Raw genomic sequence first — 19,177 nt, 5'->3', positions numbered from 1 at the left:
TGGCCCAGCTGAGCGCATGGGAAAGACCCTGGGACTGGGATGAGCAAACATCTGCTCCCCCCCGCGCCGAGCCCCAGCCTCCTCGCAGGGAAAGGGCTGCGGAGGAGCAGTCGCACGCTCCCTGCCGAGAGGAAACAGATGCCGCCGGCCCGGCCCTGGGGCTTCCCCTCGCTGTCACGGGCGATGAGAGATGTGCAGGTACCAGGGGCTGCAGGACCACATCCTGCCCCAGCCCGGCCTCCCAGCACCAACATGGAGGCTTCATGTTAGAAGGGTGCTGGGTGTCAGCAGGAACTGAGGATCCCCAGCCTTAAAAACCTGACGAGAGGAGGCTCCTGTCATGGGGAAGGGCTCAGGATGCAGGAACAGAGGTAGGGGAGGGTTGCACCATGAGGAAGAACAGCTCATGCCATGGCACCGGTACAGACAGGGGGGGACAAAGAAACAGCAGTGGTGGATGCCAGCGGGGCAGAGGCTTCCCCTGTTGCCAGGGGACACAAATCAAACCAACGGCTGTAGAAACCAGCACAGATTTATCTTGAAAACACAGCCACTGAATGCATGGAGGCTGCTGAGCGCCCCGGCAGGGCCCACGGCTCCAGCACTGGCATGGGGCTTGGGCAGAGGGAGGGCCGGGCCCCACGCACCCAGGCAGTCAGTTGGGGGTCAGGAGCTGCTTGCGCTGCTGCTCCAGGAGGGCTTCCAGGCGTGTGGCTCGCTGCACGGCCGCCTGCAACAGAGCAGGGAGAGCTCAGAGCACCGGGGCAGAGCCGCAGCACCAGGGCAGCACTGGCCCCGCACTCACCTCGTACTGCCTCCGAAGGCTGCTCACGCTCTCCTCCTTCCTCAGCACCGCTGTCTTCACCCTGAGCAGAGGCACACAGAGGGGCTGAGGAGCCCAGCACCAACCACGGGCTGGGCCCGTGGCCCAGGAGAGTGATTCCAGCACTGGGGAGCACAGCCCCTCTGCTCCAGGCGCTGCAGCAAGCCAAAGAACAGCAGCTCCGGGGCTATTGTGCACTAGAAGCATCCTAATCCCCTTGGTGAGCACTATGTAGTTTGGATGGAGTCAGCTATAGAAATAAGGGGACATCAGCCTCACAAGAGTGAATTAACAGCACCACAGGGAGGGGATTTGAAGTTTCTTCCCATTTCTCAAGGCCACGGTTGCTGCCTCATGGACTCTTCCCCACAGCTCCCAGAGCACCAGACTTTGGGTTTCAGCCTTTGCCAGGCTGTGCACAAGGGACGGAAGCAGAAAGGGGATCCTTGTTATCTCACTCTCCAGGTATGGCTCTCAGTGAGTGGGAATCCCTCAGCAGGATCCAGGAAAGCCAGCGAGCTCCATGTGCTCTACAACAGCCTCCCTGCTAGAGCAGCTCTGCACAGACAGCGCAGGAGGGAGGGCTCTGCACCACGCAGCCACAGCTCCCGCAGGAGACATTGCACTTCCCCTTCCCATTCTCCTTTCACTTGCAAAATTCCTCCTCCGCAGGCAGACACGAAGGAAGAGGAAGCCTTATGTCAGTGCCTGACACGGAGCCTGGCTCCCAGCACTATCTCCATGCTGAGCACAGCATGGAGCTGAGCCCCACGGTACAGCCCTGCTCCCCACAGCCAACAGCCCGGAGCCCCAGTGCACTTTGGGGGTGCCTCAGCACCCCCGAACCTCTGTGGCCATGTGGTACCCACAGCAGAACCCTCCAGGAGCTGACCATGAGCCTGGCCGCTTGCAGTGGCCCTGCTAAAGAACCACCCTGGAGCTGCGCACGACTGGCATCTCCTGCAGGAGCCCTCGCACTGCTCCAGCTGCTGGGTCCTCAGGCACGCGAGGGCGCAGCCCAGGGGACAAGGCTGACCCAGAGCAAGTCACAAGGGGCAGAGGATTCGTGGTGGCTGAGCAGGCAGCTCGGGTGAGACCCTGCTGCCCATCCTGCCCTGGAAGCCAGGCCTGAGGATGCAGCACTGCAGGAGCACACCTCGGGCCAGCTCTGCACCCGCAGCCCCAGCCAGGAGCAGAGCCCAGGCAGCCTCACCTCCTGTGAACCTCCTCCAGCTCTTTGTCCTTCTCCTGCACCAGCCTGTCCAGCTCCAGGCGCTGCCGGGTTCTCATCTCCGCCATCTCTGCCTTGAGCCGCTTGTTCTCCTCCTCCATCACCACGAGCCTGTCGGTGAATTCCTGCCGGATCACTTCGGCCAGGCTGCCCCGCTCCTGGGCCAGCTCGTCCCTCATCTGCAGCAGGGACAGGGGGGACATGGAGGCACCGAGAGGGCAATGCAGGTGGACAGAGCCAGGCTAGGCTCTGCTCCATGCTCACCTTGCGGATCTCTTCCACCTCCTGCTCCTTGTGCTTCAGCAGCCCCTGCAGCCGGATGCTGTCCCCCTCCAGCTCTGCCAGCCGCCCCTTCAGCTCATTGCAGCGCTCCTGCAGCTTCCGTTCGGATCTCTCCAGCTCCTGGAGCTCCACCTCGTACTTGTCTCGGATCCTCTTAATGCTAACGGGAGGAAAATACAGGCTCAGGCGGGGGCTGCCAGGACCACCCCAGCCACCTTCATGGCTCACACCCAGAGCTCACTGGAGAGATGCTGTGGGGACAGGGGAGGGGATCACCCCCCTGCAGAGCTGGGGCACGCAGGCTCCTTTCTCCCTCTCACCGGTTCTCTGCTGCCCTCTCGCACTCCTCCTTGGCCAAGGACGTGTCGGCCTCCAGGCGCCGGATCACCAGCTCGATCTCTTTGTCCCTCTCCTTTTTCACCTCCTCCCGCAGCTCCCGTTCTCGGGAGAGCAGCCAGGCTTCCTGGGAACAGAGATGGCAAACGCTGCCTCTATCCCTCTCAGAGCCCAAGGGTGGCACTGCTGGAGAAGGGCAGCCCTTGCCGTTACCTCCTTCTTCATGTAGCTCGCCTCCCAGGCCTGCTTCTCGATCTCCAGCCGGTCCTTCAGCTCCTTCACTTCTGCCTATGGAGAAACAACAACAGCTCAGCCTGGAGCAGCCCCAGCACCATCCCAGTGTGGACAGGGGGCTCAGTGGTGCCGGCATGGGTCACCACAGCCATGTGCTGGGGGTTGGACCGCTCACACCCAGGAACAGCAATCCGGGACCCAGAGGTGAGGGGAAAACCAGACCTGGTGCCGCCTCTCCTGCTCCTCCTTCTCCTTGGCATACTCCTCCTTCAGCGCCCTGGTGAGGGCCGAGCTGCTGGCCTCCAGCTGCTGCCGCAGCTCCTCCACCTCTGCTCTCTGCCTGCCCACACACAGACACAGCTCCCAACGGCTGCAGCTCCAATGCCTGCACCAGCCCAGCCTCACAGCCCCCTCCTCAGCCTGCTCCCCATGGCCCTTCTCAAGCCCAGCCCTCTTCCCACCAGGATAAATCCAGCGCTCTCCATCCCTCTCACCTGGCCGCTTGCTGGCTGAGCCGCTCCTTCTCCTCGGCCACCTCTGCATAGAGCCGGCGCCGCTGCTGCTGCAGCGCCTGCTCCTCCTGCTCCAGCTGCTGCTCACATCTGTGGGGCAGGGCAGCCCCAGGGATGGGCCTGGCTTTGGGCATTCATTCACTCCCCACCTTGCCCCATCCCATCCCTTCCACAGACGACCAGGAGCTGCTCTGATGCGAGAGGATGCGCCTGGTTCCCACCTCAGGCTGGTGGGGAGAAAGGGGCTGCTCCCCTTGGGTATGAACTGCTGCAAACAGCAGGAACATGGGTGCTAGGGACGCCCCCGATGCCACGAGCCCCAAGCCCCACCGCAGGGACTCACCTCTGCCGGGCCCGCTCCCGCTCCCGCTGGCTCTCCTCCTCCTTCTCCCGCTCCAGCAGGCCCCGCAGCTCCTCTGCCTGCCGGCCGTAGCGCTGGGCCGCCCGCTGGTCCGACTGCAGCAGCTCGGCCTCGTGCAGCATCTTCAGCTTCCTGATGTCCTGCTTGTGCTTGGCGATGAGCTTCTGGATCTCCGGCTCCAGCCCTGTGGCAGCAGGAGGCACAGTTACTGCTCAGGGCTGTCCAGAGCCCAACACCAGGGCCCTTGGCCAGCTGGGGAGGAGGCTGCAAACATCAACTCCGCAAAGAGGGGCTGGTGAAAGATGAGGATGAGCACGCATGGGTTTCCTTGCCCTCTGCAGACACGGACCGGCACGGATGTGACTCCTGCAGCAGCCCAGCTCCAGCCACTGAGGGAACGTGCTCGTACCTTTCACAGTGATTTCTCTGATCTTTTTGGTTTTCTCATCAATCCACTTCTCCCGCCTGATCTTCTCGGTTGCGCTCATCAGCTCCTTCAGCTTCTTAATCTCCTGTTTGGAAGCAAAGGAGAAAACATCAGTGACAAGCTGGGGGAGGAGAGCCCGGTTAGCGAGGAGGAGGTTGCAGGCAGGAGCAGGCAGCCTGAGCCGCACAGAAGAGCCAGGCACGCTCTGCCAGTCCAGAGAAGCAGCCATAAGCTCTCCCCATGCCTTCTCCTGTCATGGGATGGGGCTGCTGCTGCCACAGACTTTGAGCATGGGGGAAAAGAGCAAAACTCCAGGGAAAGCACAGGCTGGCCAAGACATGAGAGCACCTACAGAGGGGAGAGGGGACTGTGGGGCTGCTGGCAGGCCCTGTGTGCAGGGCAGCCTGGCTGCGAGCAGATACAGGGTCATGTGTGAAGGTGCCTTCTCCTCCAGCCTTCCCCCTCCCTGGCATGGAAGACCCTCTGAGAGCAGAACAGACAGACAGGGACCCCCAACACCATGGTACCACCACAGACCAAGCTCCTGCATGACCCAAAGGCTGCACAGCCCCAGCTGTCTCGTCCTCCTCTGCCTGCATTTACCTCCTCAGCTCTCCTCTCCAGCAGGAGAGCTGGAGGAACACTCAAGCCCTGCTGCCCACAGAGCTCTTCCCCAGTGCTCCTGCCAGCAAAAGCCACTCAAAGCACTCAACCACGTATTTCTGTGCTGGGGTTTCTAGTGAGAAAGGCCAACGGAAGCACCAGCCTGGCCAGAGAGGCTCTGTTCCAGCATGGGTAGGTGATGTCTGCATGCAAGACACGGGACACGTCACAGCTCCAGAGGAGTGGGTACCTGGACACCCAGGAGCTCATTACCTGGCCACTGTGCAGAGAGGAGCAGGAAATAGCAGGGGGGTGCCCATTAGGGGAAAAAAGGGCAGGAAATCAGCACAGGAAGACTGGGACAGCCTGAGGGCAGCAGCTGAGCACGTGGCCTGGGGAGATGGGGCTCCTGCATGGACTGACCCTGCTGCTCAGTGTGGAGCTCCCAGCTCAGCCCTGCTGCCCCGAGGCGCCTGCGGGGCTGGAGTGGGTCAGGGGGTGAGAGCAGAAGCACAAAACCACAGCAAAGACCACATTTACCTGGGAAAAGGGGCCCAAAGTGCGCCAGACCTGGGGAGAAAGAAAGGAGGGGATGGAGAGAGAAAGGGAATCGCAGAGTCATGGGGGAGAGGGGAGATGGCAGAGAGGCAAAGCGAAGCAGCCAGGTGTATGAGAGCCACGGGCAGAGTGGATGAGGTGCAGGGAGCCCATACATAGTCAGGAGCCTGCGCTGGTGACCGGAGGACCCTTACAGGAGCAAACATCCCCACCATGCAAAAGGAAGCAGGGAGCCATATGGCAGAGCCAGGAATAGGGACAACGAAGGGGCCACAGAGCAGAGAGGGGTCCTGGCCTGCTCCCAGTGCTGCTGCCCTGCTGTGAGTGGGAGTGAGAAGGAATGAGGCGCCTCCTCTGCCCCACACAGGCTGCAGCAGCAAAACCAGCCCCAACCAGCCGTGGGAAGGGGCCCCTTCAGGCATCCAGCACACTGTGCTGGCTTCTAACCCTTGCCTGGGCTCAGCAAGGCCAAGCCAGCCCTGGCTGTGTTTGCATGAGTGTGTCTCTGAACAGGCTCAGACCAATGCAAACGCTCCAGAGCCCCCCGGCACAAGCTCTGCTGCAAGGCCAAGAGTGAGCAGGGAGCAGGGCAGCAGAGCCAGGATGAGCCCAGGGCTGAGCTGGGAGCCAGAGGTGCTGCCAGGGCACAGGGCGAGCTGAGCTGTGTCTGGGAGCTCTCTGCATGCTCCCCAGTGTGGGAGCTGGTCAGGAACAGCCCAGCAAACCCACAGAGCACTGTTACTGCTGCTTGTACATCCCATGTTCCCTTATCCCTGTTTAGTTCCGAGAGCATCCCTGTTCCCAGCTAAGGAAGATGCACACAGAGGTACAAATTCCTCTGTGGAATGGGGTTTGTGCCAGTGCCTGCTTCCACCTCTGCCAAAGCGAGATGCCCTGAGCAACCCCCAGCCAGGAGACAGCTCTGCCCACAGCAGGATGGGCGGGAATGGTCTTCCCAAGCAGATCCCCTGGGAGCCAGCACTGCCTCCAAGTCCCATGCATCTGGCATTGGGTGGCAAAGACAGCAGCCTCCTGGGGAGCCAAGGAAGAGCTTTGTGTGTGATACAGACCTTCTGTGCACAGAGAAAGGCTCCCCAGAACAATGGGACCCCAACAAGGTGGGAGAGACCACACAGCTCTGGGACAGACCCCATTTGAGCAAAACCTACCAACTCTGGCCATGGCACACCTCCTCTCCCTGCTCCCCACCTTCCCCAGCCCCTCACCAGCTCGTGCTGCTCCTGCATCTGGGTGATCTTCTTGCTGTACTTCTGGTCCACTTGTTTCAGCTCAGCTACCACGGCCTCACACTTCTCACTCAGCATCTTCTTATCTTCAATGAGCTGTGCAGGGTGAAGAAAAGGCATCAGCAGGGGGGCAGGGTAAGAGCCACCTCAGCTTCTGGCTCCAGAAGCACGGCTCTGAGATGGGAGGAAGGATTACCTGGTCAATGAAGGCCAGATGCCTCTGGATAGCTGCCTCATACTGTTCCCTCTGCAGCCTGAGCTGGTGGCCAAGCTCCTTCTCAGTCTGTTTGACGTGCTGGACAGTCAGTTCCCTCTGCTGAGCCTTTTGGATGTAAGGAAGGAAGAGCCACAAGACATTAGAAGAAATTCCACCCACCCCATGTGCACAGAAGGTATCTCTTGAACCTGGAAGGCACCGCTGGGTCAGAACAAGGAGGAGCAGAGCTAAATCAAAGCCTGGCACTCACACCTCCTGCCTGCTGACAGCAGGAACACCAAACCCCCAGGGGACAGAGGAGCAGGCAGCTCAGCCCAGGAGCACTGCAGTACTTCCCTGGGGACACACATGGGAAGCCCTCTTCAGAGCCCTGATCTTGTGCTTTGAAGCCACTGCCCCAAGAAACATGTGCGGAGGACTCTGAGCCCTCACTCCCAGGAAGCAAGCACATGTGGCTCACACACCAGGGCGGTCTGCAGCAGGCTGATGGCTCGCTTCTTCTCCTCCACTTCCAGCTTCAGTCTCATGATGGAGCTGGTGACCTCTGTGGCAACAGCCGATGCCTGCTCCAAGTGAGCCAGATCCTCCTCTGAGAGGAGACCCTGCCACAGGGAACAAAGGGATTAAAACATGGTGGGCACCACCTGGAGCCAGCACAAGGAGGCAGGAGATCCCCCCCACCAGGGTCTTGACCCCCATCCAACACAGATGGGCTCTTGCTCCAGTGCTCACCTCCCGCTGCGTGACCGAGGCGGCCGACCTGGGCCTCTCCTGCTCTGACTTCTCCATCTCATCCAGGAAGCTGATGATGCTTTGGAGCTTGGCCTCTGAGAGCAGGGCCCCATCCTCGGGGACCCCTGGGGAGTGGTTCAGCTTCCCAAACTTCTCCAGGTTATCCGCAGTCAGCGAATTGGAGCTGGGCTCCTGCTGGGCAGACACAGCCCCGAATGAGCACCTGAGGGAAGGCTTGGGAGCAGAGGTGCTGGTTCTTCCCAGTCCTCCCACTGCATCCCAGTAACCAGCCCTACCCTCTGTGCTAACCCCAGTCCTGCCACAGCCCTCGCATGGTTTTGCTTCTCCTTGTAAAGACCCAAGCCCTGGCTGCACAAAACTGAACCCCTCCAGCACCTTCAAACCCCTCCAGCACCTTCTCCGGCAGTGACCCCGCTGCGTTTCTCCCCCTCCACCACGCAGCAGTGCTGGAGGAGGCAGCCCATGGGGGAACCTGTCCTCACCATGCAGCCACTGCTGCCCAGGGGTGGATGTAACCAGGCTGAGCCCCCTGCTCACCCCGTCTATCCAGGCATATCTGTCCCTCTTGAAGAGCTTTGGTGGGGGCAGCAGCTCGGGCTCTTCCTCCAACAGCCTGAGTGTGTCCAGCAGCTCATTGAGAGTGACTTTGGACTGAGACCTGCTGGCAGCAGTCACCACCGTCTCCAGGTCATCGCCATCCACCTCCCTGGAGCTCACATCCTGCAGAGAGGACAACACCTTGCAGAGAGTTTGCTGGATCTTTCTAGAAGTCAATGGAGCCTCCAAAGCTGCCCCAGCAGAAAGGCTGGTCCCGGAGCAAAGGCAAAGCCAGACCCACCTGCAGCTTCTCCTCTGGCCCTGGGTCCTGCGAGGGCACAGAGACAAGGTCTGCGGGGCCTCTTTCTTCTGGCTCTGCAGCTCCTGGATGCAAATTGGCCTCTGCAGGAACCAGAGTGTTCTCAGGCACTTGCAACACGCAGCTCCTTCGAAGCAGCTCCTGCAGAGCTGCTCCTCCATCCTCTTCTCCCCTCACATCACACACGGGTCCAAAGCATCCGAGACCTGCAGCAGGGACTCACCAGCATTGTTGGCTTTGGTGACACTGCTGGCTGGGCTGACCTTCCTTGCAGAAGCAGGCTTGGCTGCCTTCTTCTTTGCTACCCTTCTGCTCTCCTTCACCAGAGCAAGCTCTTCTTCTGCCAAGCACTTCGCATCCAAAGCCTTTTGGGCCCTTTTCTGGTGCAGCTCCTGCAGGGACACACAAGCCATCAGCGTCCTGCCCAGCCCAGGCTGTGCTTTGACACGTACCTGCACTGCTCTAAGTGCTGGCAAGCGAGAAGCAACAACCCACCCGCTTGCTGTGAAGGGTTAACAAGGACAGCTCTGTGGAAGGGGAGCGCAGGAACAACAGCTCTTCCCTTCAGGGCTCGCAGGGTCCTGCCAGCTCCACATATGAACCAGGGCTGCTCACATGCCCTGCACAGGGACCTCTCCTGCTCCATGAGAGCCTCCAGACCCCGAGGGCAGCGCAGCGCTGCCGCAGGGCCCCAGGGGCTGCCTCAGCCCAGCCTTGGGAAGTCCCTCCAGGCACAAGCACGTGTGTGAAAGGCTGCTGGAGCCCTCTGCTGTCCTCCAGCTGCTCCGCGGCTCCCCACGGCCCCATTGAAACACGATTCCATTTAGGGCAAAGAGAAACTGGGGTTTAAAACATCATCAGCTGTGCGAGGAGCCAACACAGAACAGCCCAAGGGCGGCACCAGCCCCTCATCTGCGCCCCAGCAGCACCAGCCCTTCCCTGCTGCAAGAACACGGCACAGATGGCAAGAGGCTCCCTGCCAACAGCACAGAGCAGGCTCAGCCCACCCTGGAGGGACCCTGCTCCCGAGGAGCATCCCTTTCCCAGCCACCCCTAGGGGCTGCAGTCCCAGTGTTCCTGCTCCACAGGGTCACCCTTTCCCCTAGAAGCTAGCTGGAAACCAGCAAGCTGCGAATGAGCTGCCAAGGCTTGGCAAGAGCACAGCGAGGAGCTGCTCTACAGCACCTCCATCTCCATAGGGAGCACTCCATTTCCAAGGCTGGCTCTAATCCTGCTTTGTGCTAAGCCCACAGGGATGCAGGGCAGAGGCCCTCGCCAACAAAGAGTCCCCTACAGCCACGAGGTCCTTGCCTCGTCCCTACCTGGATGGCAACACGCCGGGCCAGGCGCGCCTTCTCCTCTCGGATCTTCCGGCGCTCCTCATCCTTCCTCTGCTGCAAATCCAGGATATTCCCTTCCTCCATGTGCTGCTGCCTTTCCTTCCAGAGAGGAGGTTCACAAACCGTTACCGAGAGCTCTCAGCACCCACCACCCACAGCAGAGGAGTGGGGAAGGGCCCAATGCACCCGAGGTCACCCCACATGCAGGCTTCCCATCCCCACAACCCTTCCCTCCATGCAGGTGAAGAGCCCTCAGGAAAGCTTTGTTTTAGAGCAGTTTATTTTCTATAGATCCTAAAAGCAATTATTAGTCATCTGGGTCTGAAACTATGGAGGAGACAAGGCCTAAAAATAGACTCTCACATGCAAAAGCTACAGAACTTTTCGGTATGGGGATAAATAATTAAACACAAAGAAACACAAATAGCTGCGGATGAGTCGTCACTCCCGAAGGAGCCAACCGGTTCCTGGATCACTGGGATGAGCCCAGACAGGGCTTCCCTCCTCTGGCCACCAGCGTCACCAAGGCAGTGAGAGTTCAGCACATTTGTGCTGCTGGTGCCAAGCACCCGCCTACTTGTGGCTGAGGAAGCTGCAGAATGGAGCTGTGTGGTGCTGAGCCCAGCCTGAGCTCCCCATGGAGCCAAACCCGGGCTGTGCCCTAAGGCACCAGCACATCTCTGCAGGGACAGGACCCTCCTGGCTCTCTGGTCTGTGAGGGGCTGGCTACACGCAAAGCCAAACCCCTCATCCGGATGGCTCAGGTCCCTGATGGAGGGACTCAGACTCCCCAGCAGTGAGGCGAGGGGACACGGGTGTCAGCAGGGTCCACGCTGTACGGATCAGACAGGACTCACCTCCCTTTGGGAAGCCAGTAACTGCCCCAGTGCTGCGGCTGCCGACCTTTGCCGCTGCGAGTGGCGCCGGTACCAGCGCTGGATGGTGACAGCGGCCAGGTTCACCTGCTCGATGAACCTGTGGGGAGGACGAGGGTCAGCACAGCCCCAGGTCCTGCTTGGCATCAGCCACCCATCCTGCTGCAGCACAGCGCGGCTGCTCACCCACAGCACCGGGCCCTCTGTCCTGACTCAACATGGAGTGACTTGGGGATGGGAGGAATTTATGCCTTGGATGCCAAGGCTCAAAGAGCAGGGGATGGGGAAGGTAAAGCAGCCCCTACCGCTGCTCTCAGAGGGACTCTTCCTGAAGCTGAACCCCCTCAGGGCACGAACAAACCAGTTCCAGCTCCCCTGGGGCTCTCCCTCTGCCTGGCACAGGACACGCGCCAGCCCTGCCTCACCTCTCTGCCTCCTCCTCGGTCACCTCCTTCCTGCGGGGCAGGCTGCTGCTGCTGCTGCTGCTGTTGTTGTTGTTGCGGGTCATGATGTTGTTGCTGGAGAAATTCTTCTGCGACTTCACAAAGCTGCTTTCACCATCCTCATTGGAGGTCGCTTTGACAACATTGCTAAGGCACAACGCAAAGGGACTTGGCACCATCCTGCCCCATCGCACGGCACATCTGCCATGAGCAGGGGTTCAGCACAGCCTCCCAGCCAGGACCCCACCACACTTACTTGAGGGAGCTGGGTGCCTGGTTGGAGCTCTTGGTCGCAGGGCCCTTGTCAGTGGTGGAGTAGTTGTTGTGCACCATGGTGGTGACACAGTTGCCCATTGCGCCCTTGTTGCTCCTGTTGTGGAGAGCAGAGGAGGAGTTAGGACTTGCTGGATCCGAAGGGAACATCATGCACTAGCAATGGATGCTCCCTCCACTGCAACCCTCAACCCACCCGTGACCATCTGGAGCATCTCCCAGGGTGAGGAGCAGGCTCCCCAGAGCTCACTACTTGGTAGCTGTTACCTGATGCACGGACAGACACAGCCCAAGCAGACCTAAGAGCCAGCTCTTTGGGCTGTTTTACACATGGCCTTGGCTCAAGTCTCTCCTAGCCCTAAAGGGTCCCTCTCTTACCTGTTGTTTGCAGTGAAGTTGGCTGCCAGGAGTATGGTGGCCTCTTTCCTCCTCATGCCCGCTGGTGGCTCAATGCCGCGGGCACCGGAGGGGCCTGGGAACGCTCGTGGTTGATCGTCCTGCATGGAGCCAGCAGGACGTAAATGCAGGCAAAGCACCAGCCCCTCGTCCTCAAACACCTCCTCCCTCACAGCCCACTTTCTCCCCACAAAAGAAACCTCCATTCCAAGCACAGCAGCCTCAAGGCTTTGCCTGCCTCTGCCAGAAGCACAGAGGTGATGGGACAAAGGCCCTGGGGCAGAGCAAGGCCAGCCCAGGCTGGAGCACCAACTGAGTGCTTTGGCCATTCAAACAGTGCCAGCTGTGAGTGCAGGCTGAGGAAGGACCAGCCTGGCCACCATGGATGGACCACCCTATCCTTGGGTCTAGGGAAACCCTCCCACTCCTCTACCAAACCAAACCAGCTCCCAGGTGAGCAGAGCTGCTGCAGCTCCCGTCCTCACCAAGATGTTCCACGTGGTTCTCTTCTCTGGGCAGGTTTTGCTCAGACTCGACCCTTTCCTTCTGCTCCCAGAACCGCCCTCGAGGAAGGTCAGGAAGTCTCCTGCCTGCTCGGAGCTTCAGCAGGAACCCAGGGAAGGGAGAGAGGAGAGAACACATGCTCTGGAGTTAACACCGCACACAGACACGCAGCGACAGGACAGGGCTCTCATCCTGCGCAGGGTCACCCGGCGGTACCTGCGCGCGCTGTTCACCCGCTGGTTGACCTGCGTGGTGCTGTTGGACCTCCGGAGGTTGTTCATTGCCCGGGACCCTGCATCTTCCTGCGGCGGAGAGAGCCGAGCTCAGCAGCGCTGCTGCCAAACCGGGCCTGCGCAGCTCCCCTGCGAGTCAGCATCCTGAAACAGCACTGGGGTAGCGCTGCCCTTCAGCACAGCCCCAACACGAAGCTCTGGTAACCCCAACCCCAGCTGGAGGCAGAGGGCAACGCCACCTCGCTCCCTCACGGGGAGCCTGCAGCATCCACCAGAAGATACCAAGAACATGGGAATTCCCAGAAGGAAATCAGTGCAGGGAGGTGAAGGGCAAGGAAGGGAAAAGAGCGAAGCCTGATGCTTCCCTACTTGGTCTTTTGCATGCATTAAATCATTGAGAAGAGACCTAACGAGCAACTTATTGTTGAAGGTGACCAGACCTGGGGAGAGCACAGCACCGCAGCACCCAGAGCTGCAGCTCCCCCCTGGAGCAGCCCAGTTCTCCCCTTCCAAAGCTCTCCATGAACACACAGATGCGCTACACGCTTCCAAGGGAAGCCAGGACCCCCCCATTGCCCTCTCCCACCCCCAGCTCAGCCCAGCTGCAGGCAGAGCAGGAACCCATGGAGGCACCCGGACCCGTGCAGCAGCGGGGGGATGAAGGCCTCACCAGAGCGTTCCTCTTGGCTTTGCTGTCGGCAGTGACCGAGATGGAGCGCGCCATGTGCTTGGCAGGGGACGCGCTGCTGGGGCGCCGCGACACCGGCGCGGGGAAGCCGGTGAGGCTCAGATCCACACCTCCCGCACCAGCACCCTGGGAGGAGGAGCTGCTGCGGGCGCTCTTCATGCTCCAGCAGGAAGGAGCCCTGGAAGCAAAGCACATACGGAGGAGTGAAGGTGTGGGGCGAGCACCCAGCCCCGCGCCGCGCTCCCCTCTGCAGCACACGGCACCGTAACTGCTTCCAAACGGGACAGAACACCTCCCGCGGCGTTCCCACTCACCAGAGCCCTGAGCACAGCCTGGGGAGGCTCCTGATGAGCTCCGCAGTGCTCTGACCCAATACCCGCCTGTCCCATGTCCTGCTGGCCCGGCCAGGGGATGAGTACAAGGACAAAAGCCTCGCTCCCCACCCCGGGCTCCTTCACTCCATACAGACCACGGCTGCAGCAGGACCCTGAGTCCAGAGCATCCTCTCCTGCTAAGGCCGTGTTCAGCTGCCCCAATGCCCTGCACTGCGCAGGAATGCCGGGGAAGCATCATCCTGGGGGATCCTTCCCGCACCAAACGACCCGAGTCTCTACCACGAAGCCGTTCAGAAGCAGCCACAGGGAGAGCTGAGCCCTTCCCAGCTCAGGAGGCAGCACGCTCACGGCTTCACTCCACTGCACGCCCTCTGCGGCAGCGCTGAGCAGGGGCTGTCACCGTCCCCAGGCAAACACCGCTTCCCCTCTGGATGCTGCCAGCGGAGCCACCCCCAGACCGCTCTGCCCCGGCAGGTCTGGTTCCACCCCGCCTTGGAGGCCTTGGCAATGCCGCGGGCTCCAACAACGCCGGTAAACAAAAGGCTCTCAATGGAAACCACCGGGAAGCAGGGCTCCAGCCCAGAGCCCAGCCCCGGGCACCCAGCCCCACGCCTGGACCCCAAGGATCCAGCCCCCCAAGGCCATGCCCAGGCCTTAAGCCGAGGCTCCCAACGCCCCCGGCCCTCAGCTCCTCAGGCCCCGCGCAGCAAAGGCCCCACGGGCGAGGGGCTCCAGGCAGCGAGAAAGACCCAGAGGAGGACGGAGGGCCCGGGGCGGTGGCCCCGGCCCGGCTGCCCCCGCGGCCGCTGCCCAGTACCCGCCGTACCCGGTGCCCCCGCTCAGAGAAGGCCCCGGCCCCGCTCCTGCCGCCGCCACGAGCCCCGCCCCGGCCATTGGGGGCGTTGGCGGGATGTTGCAGCCAATGGGAAGAGAGGGGCGGGCCGAGGAGGAGACCGGGGATAGGCTGAGGCGGGAGGAGGGTGGGGCGATGGGGCCAGGCCTATCAAGCGCGAGCCAATGTGGTTCTGCGAGGGGCGGGGCTTATGTAAGAAGGGCGGAGCTTGGGAAGCGGCTCGCCCCGCGGTGCTGGGGCCGCGGGGCAGAGGGCCCATGGTGCGGACGGAAGGTCGGGTCAGGCTCCAGCAGCGGCGCAAGGAGAGTCACGAACTCCCAGACCCAAGCGTGGGGTTTATTGGTGGGTCCCGGCCCCACTGCGTCGGGTCCTTCTCCCACCCCAGCCCCACGGCTGCCCGGGCTGGAGCTGGGGGAGGCAGGGGGGGCACCCAGGAGCACCCCAGAGTCGTGCTGGGGTCCCCAAACTCCCCCTGGTGAGCCCCAGTGGGCTCTGGCACATCTCCAGCCCAAGGCCAGCACCATTCCCCTCTGCCAGCCCAAAACTGGGGCTTTTGGCAACAAAAGCAGCTCAAGAAACGTTATAACCTGACGAAAGCCCCAGCCTCCATGGCCATAGCTCCCTGGGTGTCCCCCCAGCAGCCCTCTTCCTCGTCCCTGTGGACAGGGCACATAGGGCTGCTCTTTGCTTCTCCCGAGGGTGCCACTGCAGAATCCGGGGGGATTGAGCCCCCTTCCCACCATGCCCATAGGGCCATGGCACAATAGGCCCCACAGCCCCACAGCAGCTACATGTTGAGGAAGGCGAAGGCTGACGGCTGCTGCTCACCCTCTGTGTCTATGTGGGGCTGGGACAGTGCCCGCGGCTCTGCTGGGGGAGAGTCCTGGCGCAGCACGGCATGTGGAGGAGCCACCAGCTCCATGCCAGCGAAGAGGGACAGGCTGTGGGACAGTGCAGGGGCACCCGTCGCGTCCCCCGGCACCCTGCTCACCACCTCCTGCCCCCAGGGACCGGCTGGCACCGCAGCACCAGGCTGCCCAAGGGTCTCTGCTTCCACCCCTGGCTCCTGGCTGCAGGCACCAGGCACTGGGGCTGCGCTCAGCGGGGTGAGGATGCTCTCGCCAGGCAGCGGGGGGATGTCCAGCAGCAGGTCCCCAGGGCACTGGGCTGAGCCCGGGGGGAAGCCAGAAGGGTCCGAGTCCGGGCGGGTGCCCTTTGGGGAGGGGTGGCCCCTGCAGAGAGCCTCGAACTGCCGCAGGATCTGCAAGGAGAAGAGTGGGAAGGGTTGGAGTGAGAATGGCATCAGGAGGAGGATACAGCCCCAGCCCCTTATCCCAGTAGAGAGACTGCCCTGGGGTCCAGACCTGGCTCTTGAGGATCACATCCTCCAGGCTCCCTGCTCCTGGGCGAGAGGGACAATTCCCACCGCTCTGGGACACACATGGAACCATTCCAAGGATGGGAAAGCCAGGCCCTGGAAGCTGCCCTGGGGAGGGGCCATGGGGACACCCCAGGAGTCACCTTTGTTGCTCGGTTGGCGACAGGGCCGGGGCTGCCCTGGCTGAGCTGCTGCAGCTGCTGCCGCGTCACGGCGAAGATCTGGTCCAGGGAGAGCAGGTCCGAGCACATGAGGGAGGAGATGGCACCCATGGACCTCTGCAGGAGGAGAGCGCGGCTGAGCCGGGGTGGGCAGCACTGGGCACCCCACGGGCAGTGCGGGCACACAGCGGGGCCGCGCCGTGCTCACCATGCGGACGGTGTCACTGGGGTCCTGCAGCGCCCGGCTCAGCAGCTCCAGCACGACCTCGCAGTTCAGCAGCCCACACCTGGCCATGGGACAAGGGTTATGGCTGCACCGGGACCTGCCCCTCTCCTGCATTTCAGCCCCAAGGTCCGTGCCAAGGCAGCCAAGGGGGTGAGAAGGGCTCAGGCTGCTCCTGGAAGCTCCCGCAGTGCTCCCCACCCAGCCCCACAGCACCCATGGGCCTCTCAGGCACTTACTCCTTGACGAAGTGCTGTGCTTCCTCCCTGGTGAGGAAGACCCTGGCACCGCGGGTCAGTGCTGACACCAGGCTCACCTCCCGCACGCAGTCACCCAGGCTGTCAGTGTCCACCCTGCACCAGGACATGCCTTGATGGGGACAGGAGCCAGCCTTGCTCCCTCCTGGGGTTCCAGTGCAGACCCCACCACCCTCCTGCGGGCCGGGAACCCCCCAACACCTCCCCTGCCCCTGGCTCTGCACACCCAAGGATGAGGCCAAACATCCCAGGAGGAACAGACCAGAGCCTCTGGATTAATGGTGTGGAAAATGAGGGCACCGCTCCTGGGGATGAGGGGAGCACCTCAGAAGGCCCCAGGGGAAGGGGACCCCCGAGTCCCTGCTCTCACCTCTCGGCCGCATGGCTCAGCTCCCGGCTGGCTCCGCAGTGGCTGTCGCTGCCCGATTTGCTGCAGGAGTCCGAGGTGCGGCTCAGGTCCCCGATGCCCTGCGAGGAGTCCTGCGAGCTGTGCCCGCTGTCCGCCTCCTCCCAGCCTCCTCCGGCCAGCCCCGGCTGGTGCCTCACTGCAGGGACACAGCGGGGACGCGCTGACCCCAAACAGCCCCGCACGGGGACCCCCACCAAGCCCCCCAAGAGCTGCCCCAGCCCAGCATGGGGGGACCTACCCCGGGTGCCGTGCGCTGTGGTGGCTGCTGGTGGCTTCCCAGCTGTGGCAGGGCTCCGGGGAGGTGACGGGGCTCTCACAGGCTCGTAGGTGTCCTCATGGAGGTCCCCGTGGCGTGGCCGGTGTCCCCCCGGGGACGGGAGCACAGCGTGGGCCACAGCCTCGGCCGCGCGCTGGATGGTGCTGAGCAGGGCTTCCCCTGGGGAACCTGGGGACGGCCGAGGCACGAGGTGATTCCCAGGAGCCCAGGACGGCCCCAGGGCACCCAGTACCCTGCAGGGGACAGTGGGGACCCCCCGGCAGAGAGGAGGCCCCTGGCACAGACCAGACTTGTGGCTGGATATGGAAGGGTGAGGAAACCTGGGAGCTACCGGGACACAGCACAGGGACGAGCCAGCCTCCCAGCTCCCTGTTACCCCCCCCATGGCAGGGAATGAGACAGGAGAGCCACCCATAAACACCCACTGAGAGCCGATAACCACGCAGGTGCCACCGGATGCTGGGAGCCTGCTCTGACCCCAGGCAGGACCCAGGGCTGCAGCAGGGACGGAGCAGGGGATTCACACGGGGCAGCACCAGCACTTACCAGAGCTTCTCTCAGTGCTGTAGCCAAATCCCTGCAAGGAGCCGCAGGGGCTGGAGCTGGAGCCCATGCCTGGGGGAGCCATAAAGCATGTTCAGGGTCACCCTCCGCTGCGGTTCCCCCCTTTGGAAGTGCAGGGGGGGAGCTGGGTGCAGGGCAGGGCCCCTTTGCTCCCCCAGACAGGCTCTGGCCAGAGCTGTGGGACATCCCCAAAGGAGGGGGCCACAGTGGGGCAGGAGAAGCAGCCAAGTGCTCAGGGGCACCCTGCCCTCACCCCTACAGCCCCCCGGGCAGGGGATCCTCTGCACACCCACAGCTCCAGCCAAAGGGACCGTGCCCATGGGGGTGCCAGGGCCACGGGGCTGCACTCACCCGCGGGAGGCAGGGGACGGGCAGAGGGGGCAGTGGACGGGGGCAGCGGCGCATCTGAAAACAGGAGCGTGGCCAAGTCCTGCGGGGAGAGAGGAGCGAGGGCTGGGGAGCAGCAGGGACCCCTGCGTAGGGTCTGGGGGCAGAGCTGCCCTGCAGCCCCACACAGAGCCCCAGCAGCGCAGCCAGCACAGCGGGAGCGGGGCTGACACTCACCTGCGCGGCCACACGGACCTTCTGGTTCAAGCTGTTGCCGTGGAGGGGGTCCGGGGGCCCAGTGAACACTGCAAGGAATGAGGCGGGGAGCGCTGGGGGTGACGCGGCCCCCAGCATGGGGCAGGACCCCGGCCCTGGCCAGGGCTCAGCCCCCAGACCCCGCTACCTGCGGCCTCCCGGATGAAGCAGGCCCTGCCCTTCAGCTGCAGCAGGAACTGCGGGGAGCCCTGGGTGCAGGTGTGCAGCAGGATCTTCAGCACCTGCGGGGAGAGGGGGGGTCACGGCTGCCCCAGCAGTGCCCAGCACCCAGCCCCAGGGCTCAGCACCCCCGTACCTTCAGCTTGACGTGGCAGGAGCCGCCCTGCAGCCGGCCCAGCAGGAACTCCAGCAGGCACTGGCTGCTGCCGGCCGACTCGTGCGAGATCTCTGGGGCCCGGTGAAGGATCCTGCTCCCCACGGCTGGCACCGCGGCCCCTTCCCCGCCTGACACCGGCTCTAACACCCCCACCCCCGGCCCCGGGCCCCCCCCCCCGACCTCCCGCCCGGCCCATGGAAGGATACTGGCGATCTCCTCGAACAGGTACCCGGGGCAGGGCGCGTCGTCGTCCGCGGTGCCCCTGAGCAGCACCGGCAGCTGCGGGAGACGCAGGAGGGTGAGGGGCGGCGTGACAGGGACCGGGCCTCCCCGCTGCTCCCCGCTCCAGCTCCCGCTCCCGCCCCGGCCCATACCCGGCTCAGGAAGCTCAACCGGTCCCGCAGCGGCGCCGCCATGACAGCCCCGCCGCCGGTCCCCGCCCGGCCTCGCAGCTCCGCCTCCCGGGGGGCGCTGAGCACCAATGAGAGTGCGAGAAGCTGCCGCTCGGACCAATCATCGGCGAGGAAGGGCAGAGCTCCGGGAGGAAGTGGTTCAGGAGATTGATGCCGGCGGCGACAGGGCGGGAGATAGGACGTAAACAACCGGCTC

At 63.0% G+C, this 19,177-nt stretch overlaps 3 protein-coding genes across 7 annotated transcripts; all 3 read right to left on the bottom strand.

Moving 5' to 3' along the window:
• Positions 1 to 610: 610 nt before the first annotated feature.
• Positions 611 to 16,031, bottom strand: CEP131 (centrosomal protein 131). Of its 5 annotated transcripts, none has more exons than XM_080629194.1 (28): positions 15,902 to 16,020; positions 15,745 to 15,810; positions 15,209 to 15,641; positions 13,175 to 13,370; positions 12,488 to 12,573; positions 12,253 to 12,367; positions 11,750 to 11,868; positions 11,355 to 11,468; positions 11,081 to 11,245; positions 10,638 to 10,755; positions 9,763 to 9,879; positions 8,664 to 8,832; positions 8,423 to 8,523; positions 8,122 to 8,304; positions 7,564 to 7,758; positions 7,296 to 7,433; positions 6,811 to 6,936; positions 6,594 to 6,710; positions 4,189 to 4,291; positions 3,762 to 3,963; positions 3,401 to 3,508; positions 3,129 to 3,246; positions 2,886 to 2,960; positions 2,657 to 2,799; positions 2,319 to 2,496; positions 2,037 to 2,233; positions 806 to 866; positions 611 to 730 (listed from the first exon to the last, which is right to left on the bottom strand). In XM_080629194.1, exons 4-28 carry the CDS (start codon positions 13,349 to 13,351, stop codon positions 656 to 658), a joined length of 3,300 nt encoding a protein of 1,099 aa, XP_080485320.1. In that variant the 5' UTR covers positions 13,352 to 13,370; positions 15,209 to 15,641; positions 15,745 to 15,810; positions 15,902 to 16,020; the 3' UTR covers positions 611 to 655. The 5 variants fall into 5 exon arrangements, with proteins under 5 accessions (XP_080485320.1, XP_080485321.1, XP_080485322.1 ...); XM_080629195.1 differs by having other exon boundaries at positions 7,564 to 7,755; XM_080629196.1 differs by lacking the exon at positions 15,745 to 15,810 and having other exon boundaries at positions 15,902 to 16,031.
• LOC308227226 (AP-4 complex accessory subunit Tepsin-like) lies at positions 15,168 to 17,698 on the bottom strand (the record flags this gene model as incomplete). The annotated part of the gene is made up of 7 exons (XM_080629637.1): positions 15,168 to 15,641; positions 15,902 to 16,036; positions 16,128 to 16,206; positions 16,382 to 16,495; positions 16,770 to 16,944; positions 17,047 to 17,253; positions 17,632 to 17,698. 7 exons carry the CDS (start codon positions 17,696 to 17,698, stop codon positions 15,168 to 15,170), a joined length of 1,251 nt encoding a protein of 416 aa, XP_080485763.1.
• On the bottom strand, positions 17,646 to 19,077 carry LOC308226972 (AP-4 complex accessory subunit Tepsin-like). The gene is made up of 6 exons (XM_080629204.1): positions 18,943 to 19,077; positions 18,775 to 18,847; positions 18,548 to 18,639; positions 18,214 to 18,473; positions 18,001 to 18,079; positions 17,646 to 17,700 (listed from the first exon to the last, which is right to left on the bottom strand). Exons 1-4 carry the CDS (start codon positions 18,982 to 18,984, stop codon positions 18,240 to 18,242), a joined length of 441 nt encoding a protein of 146 aa, XP_080485330.1. The 5' UTR covers positions 18,985 to 19,077; the 3' UTR covers positions 17,646 to 17,700; positions 18,001 to 18,079; positions 18,214 to 18,239.
• Positions 19,078 to 19,177: the final 100 nt, after the last annotated feature.

The sequence above is a fragment of the Psittacula echo genome (genome assembly GCF_963264785.1).
Source record: "Psittacula echo genome assembly, chromosome: 14".
Lineage (NCBI taxonomy): Eukaryota > Metazoa > Chordata > Aves > Psittaciformes > Psittacidae > Psittacula > Psittacula echo.
The sequence above is the reverse complement of the archived record's forward strand: the minus strand, read 5'-3'. Positions and strand labels throughout refer to the sequence as shown.

Excerpts from the sequence above, each read along its gene's own strand:
- CEP131 (XM_080629196.1), bottom strand. The coding sequence starts at position 13,351 with ATGAAGAGCGCCCGCAGCAGCTCCTCCTCCCAGGGTGCTGGTGCGGGA. Across the intron at positions 3,964-4,188 it reads CAGAGAAATCACTGTGAAAG|GGCTGGAGCCGGAGATCCAG; the intron begins GTACGAGCACGT and ends CTGCTGCCACAG. Across the intron at positions 3,247-3,400 it reads CTCAGCCAGCAAGCGGCCAG|GCAGAGAGCAGAGGTGGAGG; the intron begins GTGAGAGGGATG and ends GTGTGTGGGCAG.
- LOC308226972 (XM_080629204.1), bottom strand. The coding sequence starts at position 18,984 with ATGGCGGCGCCGCTGCGGGACCGGTTGAGCTTCCTGAGCCGG. Across the intron at positions 18,848-18,942 it reads GGTTGAGCTTCCTGAGCCGG|CTGCCGGTGCTGCTCAGGGG; the intron begins GTATGGGCCGGG and ends CGTCTCCCGCAG. Across the intron at positions 18,640-18,774 it reads CCTGTTCGAGGAGATCGCCA|AGATCTCGCACGAGTCGGCC; the intron begins GTATCCTTCCAT and ends ACCGGGCCCCAG.